This window comes from Pyxicephalus adspersus, chromosome 8, assembly GCF_032062135.1.
Source record: "Pyxicephalus adspersus chromosome 8, UCB_Pads_2.0, whole genome shotgun sequence".
NCBI lineage: Eukaryota > Metazoa > Chordata > Amphibia > Anura > Pyxicephalidae > Pyxicephalus > Pyxicephalus adspersus.
In genome coordinates, this window is record NC_092865.1 from 40378942 (window position 1) to 40392688 (window position 13747).

General features: G+C 35.1%; 1 protein-coding gene across 7 annotated transcripts in view; it reads left to right on the forward strand.

Annotated features, from left to right (window-relative positions):
* The window catches only part of PRG4 (proteoglycan 4), a 52528-nt gene that overhangs the window by 5000 nt on the left and 33781 nt on the right, over window positions 1–13747 (forward strand). For 5 of the 7 annotated variants that reach the window (XM_072420120.1, XM_072420125.1, XM_072420121.1 and 2 more), the window contains exons 2-6: window positions 3344–3466; window positions 4779–4895; window positions 6474–6596; window positions 10440–10502; window positions 11135–11251. In XM_072420120.1, the coding sequence (XP_072276221.1) occupies window positions 3344–3466; window positions 4779–4895; window positions 6474–6596; window positions 10440–10502; window positions 11135–11251 (543 nt within the window). The remainder of the gene's footprint in view (window positions 1–3343; window positions 3467–4778; window positions 4896–6473; window positions 6597–10439; window positions 10503–11134; window positions 11252–13747) is intronic. The other 2 variants (XM_072420123.1, XM_072420126.1) reach the window with 2 other exon arrangements.

Here is a 13747-nt window from a genome sequence, read left to right on the forward strand (position 1 = left end):
TGTTCCAAGCCCTTTTGCTAAAATCACGTAGAAAAGTTTTGTACAAACTCAAGTATAAACCAATATTTTTGTTTGCCCCCAAAATGCTAGTAGAAAAAGAATCTCGGTTTATATATGGTGACATCTATTGGCATGTCCTGGAATTGCATTTGTCTATGGGGTGACAAAGTAGAGCTGTCAAAGACAAGCTGTAGGTAACAAACTATACATGAGGAGACATTATCATCTACTGTGTCCAACAGCCAGTATGAGGTATTATAACCAACTTACTATGACAAAATACTTTAACCTGTAAAGGGGAGAAAGGCTATATACAGGCTGAGATCATTTTTTAATAGTACTCCATTAATATATTTATTCACATTTATTTGTTGGCATTTCTTTTGATTACAGTTTTGAAAGTTAGCCATTATTGCTGTATTTTGTGGCTTAGGTTTATACTCAAAAATATTTTTTACTGTTTTTTCAGGTAAAAGTAGGTACTTCACTCTGTATTCAAGTATTTACAGTATTTTTGCTGGAGAGCATGCTGGAGGTATGCATGTTATTAAATAACAAAACTAAAACAACAAAGATAGTTTGGTAAATAAAAGCTTAAAAAATAGCTTGGTAATTAAGACCTTCAGAAATGTGATGTCTGTATAATGTGTGGTTTTAGGCATTAGATATAATCCAATACTATTTCAAAATCGCTTTTAATAGTTGTTGGGTGGACTAAATATTGATTTTTGAGATATGGAAGCTGTCCCCAACCTGGGGTCGGAGAAAATTTTGTTGGTCCGCAGCTCAGGCGCACTGGCCAGAGCCGCAGACAATGTTTCCCATATGCATCACAGGCTCAGACCTGCGATGGGAGAGTGGACAGGTTCTGGCATCATGACGTCACTCTGGGGGAAGTTTCATCCCCTTTGAGTGACACATGAATCCCCACACATGTGCGGTAAATTTAGTGGTCCATGAGGTCCAAAAGGTTGGGGACCACTGGATTATGGCATAAAGATCTGTATGTAGTTCCTTCTGGAATGCTGGCAAGCATCTTTATATCAAGTCAATATATGTAAGAGACCCAGAGATTCTCTATGTAAATCTAAGGAGTTTTATGCTTTGTATTGAACTGATTGCACCCTGCAAAGATGCAAAGATTAGATTATACACTAATGCCATCCGCTAAGGATTTTTTTGTACGACTTTTGTCTTGTTTAATTTATATTCTGTCTTTTCAATGCCTCAATAGTTGAGGTAAATTCTGATAACATAGTGATTAGTTTGACAAAAGGAATATGGATCCACTGTTTTGATGTTTTGTAAACAGTGTTTAGGAGTTTTTGAATATAGTTCAAATATAGAATAACACCCAGAACTGGGAGACATGAAGACAATCCCACAGGCAATGTTTAGAGATGCTTCTATTGTATTGCACTGTTTATTTAGGGTTTTTTAAAGTTGTGAAAAATATTGAAAGATTGTAGGCTCCATCCATTATTTTAAATTGAGTTTCATCCATGTCACCATCATATACTTATTCTTTAGGGTTATTGTGTAGGTATTGTATCTTTAATTGCTTTTTAAATACTTCCCTAAATATTCTGCTTGATTTAGCAATATCTTCTTCATGTCTTTATTGCCCAATTAGTAGAATTAACTCTCTTTTTTCAACCAGAAATAAAACTGCATGGTTGTATATTCTTTCTGTAGTAGTGTGAAAATAGATGTGTAATATCTGACTATGTTTTTCTGGGTTCAAGTATGACCATTTTGGTCATGAGTGTAATTGTGGGTGTTTGGCCAAAAAACTTCACTAAACTGTAAAGGGGGGGGGGGGTACGTATGTTTAATTATAGCAAACCATTCAAACCACTGCTGTCAAAAAGAACTTGCAAGTATTTGTAATCACTGTTCAGAATTTTAATTTCAGAAATACAATATAGCAATATAGATACAATATCATCACTTTATATTTAATCTGTATTATTCATCTGCAGATCAGAGAGGCTGAGCTTCAAACGGCAAAAGTAAAAGGTTAAGGGTAAAGACTACTCTCACTTAGCTTACCATCATGTTATTGCCACACCCTACTCCCATGAAAGTGAATTACACTATGATTTAAACCATACTGAGTTAAACAGGTTATGACCTAACATACCTGTACCGTATCATATCAATATCTTTGTTTTTTCAGTATTTGGAACCTTGAAACAAAATTCAATACATATAGATATTTAAACACCCCATCTGTCTTTCTGTTTGTATATATAACATAAAGCAATTTATTTTTATTAAAATATATTCTTTTATAATCCTTTATCAACCCTTTACTATTTCCTAATCACTATTAATTTACTTTCACCACCTTGTCTTCTTAGCTAATATTTTTTTACTATTTAAATAAAATGGTAAAGTGTGTAAAATATAAATTGCTTTTGCAACAACAAAAGAAATGAAGGCTAATAAGTGTATTACTTTAAAAATGGCAAAGTTATTACTGAATACACAAGGACTTAGCAGAAATATAAATATCTGTCTGGTCCGTAGTTATAGTGGTTACTAAGTTGGCATACAGTAAGGTTTTTTTTAACCTCCTGGTTGGTTCATTTCTGTCTGGATTTATATGTCTAAAAGCAGTACATTGGCTTTCATGAAAATTTATTTTACAGTATATTATATTAGTATGAGTATAATAAAGTTTGAAACACAAAATTATGTCAAAATAATAGATTAAATACATTTAAAAAAATAAATGTATTTTTAAATTTAATAATAAACTTTGACATGATTTTGTGAATAAATTTGCAAAATAGACAATGTACTGCTTTTAGACATATAAATCCAGTATATTGCATTCAATAGGTATTTTGTATTGAATGCAAAAAAAAATTTTTTTGAAATTCTGACCGTGCCGCTGGCGACGGCTGTACACACCTACGTCACCGGGAACTCCCAGGGAATGTCAGTGCACTGAACAAGACAAACTCTTCAGTTGTTTTTATTTTACATATCAAAGCACAGCTTGCTCCAGAAGTTAATAAATGTGCAGGTTCTATAAAGTTTTTTTTCTGCTTTGTTTGTGATTACCTCACAATGAGGATTTTATACAGTAACTGACACTATACTGCCTAATAATATGTTGAGACAAACAATTGCCCTAGTTGCATATATTAAAATAATGTACCTGTCCTGACTTACATACAAATTCAACTTAAGAACAAACTTACAGTCCCTACCTCATATGTAACCCAGGGACTACCTGTATAACATTTTCACTAGCATAATTCAATTTTTTGTATGTGAAATATTTTATTTTTCACTTTTACAGTAATAGGCCATTTCTTCTGTTTAATTATAGGTGAAGGAAGCTGTGTTGGGAGATGTGGCCAAGGGTATTTTCGTGGGGATCCGTGCCATTGTGATTATAACTGCATGTCTTTTATGGAATGTTGTCCAGACTTCAAGACAGTTTGCACAACAGGTAACCTATGAGGTTGAGAAGTTTGTAGAAGTAGAATATACTCTGATACTTTAGTAATTAAGTCATTATAAAGGGACAGCCTATGGAGAATTTTACGTAACTGCAACACAAACTGAATTAAACATCTTATGTGAATTTATTTTTCATATAATATTAACAAATATTATGTGAAATCTAATGAAAAAGGTTGAAATCTAGCCATTATAGTATGATGATTACAATGTAAGTCTTGTATCCATATATTTTGTGTTAATTAGTGCTACTGGAGGACTTTCATCTGCACTACAGGTAGGTTCTGTAAGCAAATCAATGCCTAACAGAAAGTTAGGATAACACATAATATGTCCATCTTCTTAACACCAGTTTGTCAGTTCATTGATTGAGGTTTTAGTAGTGGTTGGTTAATATGGCATATTGTGTAAAAAAAATAATATCTAGGAAGTGTATTGATTTTTTTAAATCTATGCACAGCACCCTTCCAGCCCCCTCACCTTCAATGACCTGCCTGCATTGCATGGAGAAGCACAAAGACTTTGATTGTTACGGTGTATAAAACAAAGCAAATAATAAAAACAGTGTTTTTGTTAATAAATTATTTAGAATGTTGAGGAGGCGATAAAAGTGTAACCATGAAAGGCAAAATATTAAAAGAATAATTATCATTATTCATCATACCCATCGTTATTAAACTGACAAGCAGTCAGAGAAATGTAACAACAACAAAGTTAAAACGTCAAAAGACATATTAAGTGAATAGGCAGCTGGGCATACCTAAGGATACCATAGTGGCATTTAGAAAGAAATTTATGGGGAGAATATAAAGGGGAAAAAGGTGCTAAAGAAGTAACAAGGAGAGTAACAAGTTTTGCCAAAAAATGATAGTTGCTTTTACTTTATCTCTGGGAAACTTATCAATAAGGTTCAGTACTCCTCCGTTTTATTCTCTGCACTGTAGCAGGAATACTAACAACATCATCCCCGAGGGGCACAAAAAGCAAAAAAAAAAAAAACTGGTCCGATTTCCTCTCTGCTTTATTCAAAAATAAAAAAAATGGCTTACATTTCATCAACCCTCATGGCAGACATCTCTACATTTTGGCTACTCTTTTAATTAACACCAGGATAAAACATTTTGTGGCTAAACATACAATGACCACTATAGGCAGCTAAGACTCAGATGTGGTTGAGAAGCCACCACTTGGTGACTACTAATAAAAGTCTACCTTAGTATTATAAGGGTCAAAACTGGTTCTGGCATGTGGGAGAGTTTAAACATTTTTTTTCTTTGTCTATTTTTTTTTTTTAAATTTAGAGGGATCATGTAGAGGACGATGTCATGAGGGTTTCATTAGAGGACAGTCATGTGATTGTGATCCGAGCTGTGTAGGTTATGGAAAATGCTGTCCAGATTATGAAGAACATTGCGCAAGTAAGTAGTCCATGCTACGTTCTGTCTATATTAGCAGAAAATACTTTTGCAGGTCCTTATGAAATGTAACTACAATACATTATGCCACATAATGTTGAAGCTAGATTAAGTCAAATACATGAATGCCAAGTGAAGACAAAAATTTGCTTAGAGGTCTCTCTGACAGTTACATATATAATCCTACAATGTTATCTTCCAAGCAGAAATTTCACCTGGAAAAACAAAAGAACTAAAACCTACCAGATATTGATCAAACATTTGTTCCAGAAGATAAAACAGACTGCACTTACATTTAGTGAGTAGAAAGTAAGGTATATATAGTAAGGTTATATACCTTCTGAAGTGAATATGGTGTCCATGCATAGGGCAAATCACAGAAAGCTGCCATGTAAAGAATACAGGTAGTCTAGAGCAGGTATCTTGGGATTCCTGTCAGCCAAATACCAAATGTGGGCAGAGCCAAACTAAATGAATAGCCCCCTGTGTCAGCTGCAGTCAGCTAATCATAAAGACCCCATCATTAACATGCTTCATGGCTTTGCTTCTTTCTCAGAGTTTCAGCAGTCTTGCTGAAGAATAATCCTCTATTTTCCCACTCACAAACAACATTGGTAACCTTGTTTCTCCACTAAGCCAATGCTCACTGTAAATTTCTGAATAGGACCACGGATAGTGTGCAATACAAGAACCTTTCACAATTTATGACCCAACTAAATTGTACTATTTACAAAATTCTGTCTATATTAGCAGAAAATACTTTTGCAGGTCCTTATGAAATGTAACTACAATACATTATGCCACATAATGTTGAAGCTAGATTAAGTCAAATACATGAATGCCAAGTGAAGACAAAAATTTGCTTAGAGGTCTCTCTGACAGTTACATATATAATCCTACAATGTTATCTTCCAAGCAGAAATTTCACCTGGAAAAACAAAAGAACTAAAACCTACCAGATATTGATCAAACATTTGTTCCAGAAGATAAAACAGACTGCACTTACATTTAGTGAGTAGAAAGTAAGGTATATATAGTAAGGTTATATACCTTCTGAAGTGAATATGTTGTCCATGCATAGGGCAAATCACAGAAAGCTGCCATGTAAAGAATACAGGTAGACTAGAGCAGGTATCTTGGGATTCCTGTCAGCCAAATACCAAATGTGGGCAGAGCCAAACTAAATGAATAGCCCCCTGTGTCAGCTGCAGTCAGCTAATCATAAAGACCCCATCATTAACATGCTTCATGGCTTTGCTTCTTTCTCAGAGTTTCAGCAGTCTTGCTGAAGAATAATCCTCTATTTTCCCACTCACAAACAACATTGGTAACCTTGTTTCTCCACTAAGCCAATGCTCACTGTAAATTTCTGAATAGGACCACGGATAGTGTGCAATACAAGAACCTTTCACAATTTATGACCCAACTAAATTGTACTATTTACAAAAGAATATCATTTATTATTCACTTTTTAACAATATTGTTCTGTTATATTTTTCATATTTGATTCACTTCAGTTATTTTTATTCTTAGTCTAATGAAATGTAATACTTCAGTAACAGTTAATGTTTTCAACTTAAGAACCAGTTCAGAGGCAGCCACCCCCTCCTCCACCTCCACGACTTCCAGATCCTGAACCTAAAGTGGATTCTCCAAAACCTACCATGAAACCAGAGGAAAGAGTACCAACAGATGCACAAGAAGGTAAAAGAAAGAATATCAATATAAAAATGTAATATTTGATTTATTATTTACTGTAAATAATAAGTTTAGGGTTTTCTAAGGATAAACATGTAATAAGACATACAGTGCATCCCACAGTCAACTCAGTTATTGTACACCTGCCACATCCCAAGATCAATAGATATTTGAAAAAAAGTCAGAAAAGAGGACTTTAATGGCAGTATATGAGTATATATATTCAAATAAGTTACATTTATATTTCTGTAAAATACCAATATTTTTGTAAAAAAAACTTTTGATATCAACATTAAAATCAAATGATTACAAAACAGAACATGGAGTACATATGTGCATGAAACATCCTCTACACGTTTCGTGTATCTTTTCCACTTTATCAGGTGGAGTTAAATCTATAATTCAAAAGTATCATTTCAGAGTTACATACAAAAATATTTTAATGCAAATAACACAATTGTTTACACAAAAACGATTATTTTCTAAGGATATATCTATTAAATTTTTGTATTTTGAATGTATCACTTCTCTGGATGCTGTATTTTGTATTACACTAGGTTAGAAAATCCGTTTGTCCCTTTTATGTTAAAGCATGGCACTTTTGTTCAGCCTGTTGTGGTGCCATTTACCTGAAATAGCAACTTAATGCACAACTATTGTAGCAGGCAATACACCTGGACTGCAACACATGAAAACACGTGCAATACAATAGAATTGGTGCACTAAAAGAGAAGGTCCCCTTGCAGAATCCCTCATATAGGATGTTATTTCCCTAAGTGTGTATGCATGAATTTGAAAGACCCCACAATGCCTTACTTGACCTTACATCCTTGAGAAGTACCTCCTGTGTTTACAGTTTAGATGCCCAGCGTTTATTTTTAGGACTACTTTTTTGTGTATAAAAACAAAAATGTTGGGTCCCTCTTTAAATTTTAACCACATCCTTATCCATTCATGAAACCTAGGTATCCTAGTAGGTGAAATGGTGCTGCAAACATGCTTCACTCCTTCCTGTAGCACACTAGACCCTACTAATAAGGGACAGAACCTCTTCCCCACATTCTGTGCCCTAAAAAGGATATTGGGATTTGTGGGGGAATGTTATCATCATCATGAATGTGGATGCTTCCTTCAATAAAACTGGCCACCAGATATCAAATCCTGGGGGAATGAGTGCAGAATATATCACTTTCAGGGGTGTAGTGGGGCGGGCACGGGTGGGAACGCAGTGCCTTCACTTTTTTCATGAATAGGCATGCATGCCCACTCTTATTTTGCAAAGGATTCCTTGGTGGTCAGGAAAAGGACCCCGCTTGGGGGATGAGTGCCTGGGCCAGAGCCGTGGACCATGTCTCCTGTATGAAATTGCAGGCTCAGGGTGATGGGCGGGTTGTCTCTCTAAACACAACCTGCCCACCTACGATAGGAGAGTGGGTGGGTTCTGATATTATGAGGTCATTCTGGGGGAAGTTTCTTTCTCTTTGAGTGACACATGGGCAGGGGTGTAGTGTGGCTGGCACATACCATGCCTCCACTTCTTTTTTTACAACTACACCCCTGATCAGTACCCTAAAACCATTTCTATAAAGCGCTAATAAATAAAAACAATAAACACACACCATGAAAATTATTTGATTGAAAATACAACCAATACTTACTGCTTGGATACAATAATCTTTTTTCATGTCTACAGAACTAATCTATCGTTATAGTATTTTAAATGCATGTTAATCATGAAAAGCATGAACAATGATAATATTCTGTTGGAATTCATCATATTTTGTCCATTGTCATGAAAATTGACCTTGTTTTACCTGAATGTTGGACTAGCCTTTATATGTTTGGAGTCTTCACACCATATTCAATTATTGGGAATCCACAGAAACTTTGTATATATTTAATTTATTTTTTATAGTCAGGAATTTCATTTAAATTTACATTGTACTTTAATTCAGCCTAATGTGAAATACCACCTATACATAGTTTGCCTTTTGAGTCTGCATGCATAACTTTCCTTTTAACATTTTATAAATTTCTAGTTGGCTTCTTTGATGTAAGTCCTGAAATAAAACTAAAAACTTGTAAAAACTGCAAGCAGGCAGGTTATTTATTGCCGAAAGAGACATGCAATCTGCAATAATAAAAACATAACTGCCTAATCACAATTTTTAATTACACTCACCTTACACTGTCACGGGTGCCATCACCTGAACTCGGTTTTGCTCTGGGTTTTGGATCTTTGGCCATCTTGATTGGCCAGGTAGGAATTATGCACCCATGCACATGGGAGTCCATTCAATGGTTGAGCCAGAGGTGTGCCGGCTCATGCATTGTCATTGTTCACTGAAGAAAAGATTGCGAACAGGTAAGTATATTTTATTGCAGAAAGGATATCACCTGTTGGTACTACAATAATGAACCTGTATTTTCACAATAAAGTGGAAGTAAATTAAAAAAAAAAACTAATCTTTACTTTCGCAGATCCGTAAATCCCTACGAAAGTTTCCAGGATTGGCTCTGTGTCATCCTGTTATACTCCTTCGTCCTGGCACAGCCTTCTGTCCATGTCTTCAGCCTTCTGTCTATGTTATCTGATCTCGCACTGCACAGGCATGAGATCGGGTAACGTAGCCTGTGGTAAATGATATTCATATTATCTACTAGAACCCCTGTTCGGACATATTTCTGTAAGTTACAGGTCTACAATTTAAAAAAAAATTTCATGAAAAACAGTGGATCACTTTTGGTACAGAAATCTAGACCTCAGTGTAACGCTTAGGTGGTTAATAAACAAGCATGAAGTGTTATGTTGTCTTTTCAAAATAGTGAAGTAAAAATAAAAATTATATTCATAAAACTGATTAATTATAGCTTTCCTTCAATACTGTTGTGTGTTACTCCTATTGTGTGTTACTTCCCCCACCTCCTAGATTGTAAGCTCTTGGGGGCAGGGTCCTCTCCTCCTGTGTCACTGTCTGTATTCATATGTTGGCGCTATATAAATCCTGTTAATTATTATTATTATTATTATTAATAATAATAATAATAATAATAATACTGTAATTGGATATTTTTCTAGTGCTGCAGTAGGGAAAAAAAGGTGATTGTGCAATTTTTATACAGACTTACAGGCTCAGAATTGCTCTTACACCTGCAGTAATAACACTAAAGAGTGCAAAGAAATCTGTGTCATAGATGCTGCCATAGAAGTACAGGTAGTCCCCAGGTTACATACAAGATAGGGACTGTAGGTTTGTTTCTTAAGTTGAATTTGTATGCAAGTTGGAACAGGTACATTATTTTAATAAATTCAATTAGGAAAGATGTTTGTCTCAACAGAATATTAGGCAGCATGTTGTCAGTTACTGTATAAAATCCTCACTGTGAGTTAATCACAAACAAAGCAAAAAAAAAAGGCCTTGACATTTATTAACTTCTGGAGCAAACCGTGCTTTGATATGCAAAAAAAAAAAAAAAAACAACTGCACAGTTTGTCTTGGTCATTAGAGAGTTACAAGGGGCTGCAGAAAGAACTCAGTCCTTAAGATCACCCACAACCCCACCTGTGTTTAGCAAATTATTTCTTCTGCAAGTCATGCATGCCCCCTTCACCATTCAGGCCTCCGTTCTGCACACGAGTAAGCAGGGAAGCCCTGTTTATATCTATGAGGCATCCGTATGTCGGATGTCCTAAACCTCAGGACTACCTGTATTTGACCTTCACCTCCATGGTGTCTGTTCTAACGCATTAATTTATAAAGTTAATATTTGTAAATTTAATATAATATATTTACGTATCTCATCTTTACACATTCATAATATGAATGATCTTGTTCATTTTAAATACAGATGAAATACAGAGAGATGAAGCAGTGCCAAAGAAAGACAAAAATCTGCCCATAAACAAAAAAGGTAAATTCCTTGGGCTGGCTTTATTTTGTCCTATGAGATGTTAAAAGGACATCTGGGAAATAAAGCTCAAGGTATAGTCAGTGTTAGATTGTATTGCATGCTAATAATAATGGGCAGCACTTTGTTTACTTTTGTTAAAATGCTTTTATACTGTGTTTGTTGCAGTTGTATCTCTGTATTTATTAATGAAAGTGTTGATGTCATAAAATCTGACTAGTATAGAATAAATTGTCAAGTCAGAATTAGGTTTGAGAAAAAATATTCACTGAAACTTATAAACATTATGAATGAACATTATAAGTAATAAATATAATCTAATATTCCAACTGGTTTTAGCACTAGTGGCTTGATAGTTTTGGATAGTTATAATAAATTCTCATGCCACTGCCTGCGCTAGAACAATGTTATCCATCTATATATCTATATATAATATAAATACATTAATATCAATTCAGAACTGTAACAAAGTATTGCAAATGTGTAATGCAACCTTCTTTCACTGTGTTTTCCAGTGTTACATTTTGGAATAGTAGGCAGAGTTTGACCTTTTTGATATTTTTCAGTCTCCTGGTTAACCAATCAAATTGATATAGAGATACAAAATAGTTTATTGCATATGCATTTGCTTATAGACAATCCAAAGACAAGTCCAAAATTTCCCCAATCTCCTAAAAAAACAACAAAACGGAGCCCCAGAGGACCAAAGAAGAAGGATAGGATTTTTTACAGTGAAGAAGATGATATAGAAGGTAATTTGTCAGTGATGACATTCAAATAGATGTCATTGGAATCTGGGATATGTGGTTTTAAAACAGTATACAGTTTGTGGTATCTAAATAAATCATATATAGGAATTATTCCCTGTAGAATTGGTCCGACAAACAGTTAATATTTATTCAAGGCATGTATATTGTTCAATATTATATAATTTACAATTTGGTATGCAGTTAGATTGTAACAGTGCTGTCTGCCTGTTATTACATACTATTTGTTCCTGTTTCACTGATGATGTATGTTGATATGGGAGAGATATGTCTCCCTCCCTACTCCTTGTTTTAAAACAACTTTTTAAAACAAACATTTTAGCACATTCAATGTAAACCTTAGTTAAACTGAAGATTGTAGCTCTATTTCCGTGGAGGGCAATTTTTTGAACATTCCCCAAATAATTCTACTGGGGCCTTTTTCTGTTTGTCTAAAGTTTATTATTTTTTAATTAAAGCAGGTTTTAAATGAACATATACACCTATTTACTATTTATTTTTAATAATAAAAGTGGTTTATGCTGGTAAACCTATAAGTATAGGAGTCCAGAGAGTGAATGGAAATGCTGAGTGCATTAGTGAAAAAAGGAGTGAAAACACAATAAGCATGTGGGCTGGTACCCCCAAGACTGGGAAGCGTTCACCCACTATGTTTAGATCCAACTTGTTATTAGAGAAGTTGCTCTACTTAGCAAACCTGTTGCTATCAATGCAAACAAACTTGTAACTGTGAAATAATGCATTATCATATAATTATTTCTCTCCCTATTTATAATTTTCTAAAGTTTCTAAAGAGTTATTGGCTTTTAGAAGAAGCTATACTGTTACAGTTAATTATCATACTGTACTGTGTTATATAGTGAAAATCCTCTGTGGTGTGAATTTTTCATTCTTTTTTACACAATATTATTCTTTAGTAATTTTTTAATCAGTATCAAATTGAAACTATAGTTCCATAAAAAAAATTGTGATCAGGCAGGTTTATTATTGCAGAAGGGACAGGTGATATCCCTTCTGCAATAAATTACACTTACCTGCCTGTGTTTGTGCAGTTCAGTGCACAATGCTTGAATGTGCCAGGCATGCTCGGTTTTACGGCTCGGAGTTACATCATGCCAGCCTAATGATGACTGAAGATCAGAACCAGACAGAGGCAAAAGAAGATGGTGGTTTCCACAATGGAGAAAGGACAGGTGGGTGTACTTGTACTTATAATGTAATGAGGCAGGTAAAGTTTTTTTATTGCAGAAGGAACATTGCCTGTTCCTACTGCAATAAAATACTTGCCTGATTGCATTTTTGGAAGAAATAACTGATGTTAATCACTTTCTGTAACAATCAATGAGCCTTTTACAACTCTCTACTGGAATTTTGGACCACTCTTCCTTTTGCCAGCTGCTCTTTCAGATTGAAGGTCTATTTGTAACACACTTAGCATGGAGAAAAGAAAGAAGAACAAATAATTGTCTGATGATTTGAGAACACAATTTATAGAAAAGCATGGACAATCTTCAGGCTACAAAGTCCATTTCAGGAAATCTTAATGTTCCTGTGTCCACTGTGCACCACATTGTAAAGAAGTTTACACCCCATGGCACTGTAGCTAACCTCTCTGGATGGGGACGAGAGAAACATTGATGATATGTTACTACGATGATTGTTTGAATGGTGGATAAAAAACCTTGATCAATTTCCAAATTTAAGCTGACCTGCAGGCACAGGGTACACAGTGTCAGCTCACACTATCCGTTGCCATCTGAATGAAAAGGGACACTGTGGCAGGGGACCCAGGAGGACACCACTGCTGACACAGAAACATAAACAAGCCAGATTAGAGTTTGCTAAAACTCACCTGTGGAATACACAGTTCTCCTTGGAGAATGTACACTGGACAGATGAGACAAAAATACAGCTTTTCGGTAACACACATCATTCATCTGTTAACAGAAACTAAAAGAAGCCTTCAAAGAAAAGAACATGGGCCCTACAGTTAGCATGGAGGAGGTTCACTGATGCTTTGGGGTTGCTTTGCTGCTCCAGGCACTGATAGTCTTGACTGTTTGCATGGTACCATAAAATATGAAGGCCACCAAAGAATTCTGGGGCACAATGTAGGACCCAGTGTGGGACAGCAGGACAATTCCTTCCCACCTTTTTAGTAAAGTTGGCACACTTTAAAAGGCACATAGGAATGGTTTAGGACAAAGCTCTGGAGAGTTCTGAAGTAGCCAGAAATAAGTCCACATTTAACTTCTATAGAGCACCTGCGGAGAGATAGTTGGGAGAAGTAACTCTTCAAATCTGAGAGACCTGGAGCAGCTGGAAGGAAGAGTGGTCCAAAATTCCAGTAGAGAGATGAAAAAGACTCATTGATTGTTACAGAAAGAGATGAACATTAGTTATTTCTTCCAAAAAAAGTACTACCAAGTTGAAGGTGCCAATAATTTTGTCCAGGCCATTTTTGTCATTTTGTGTGGAATG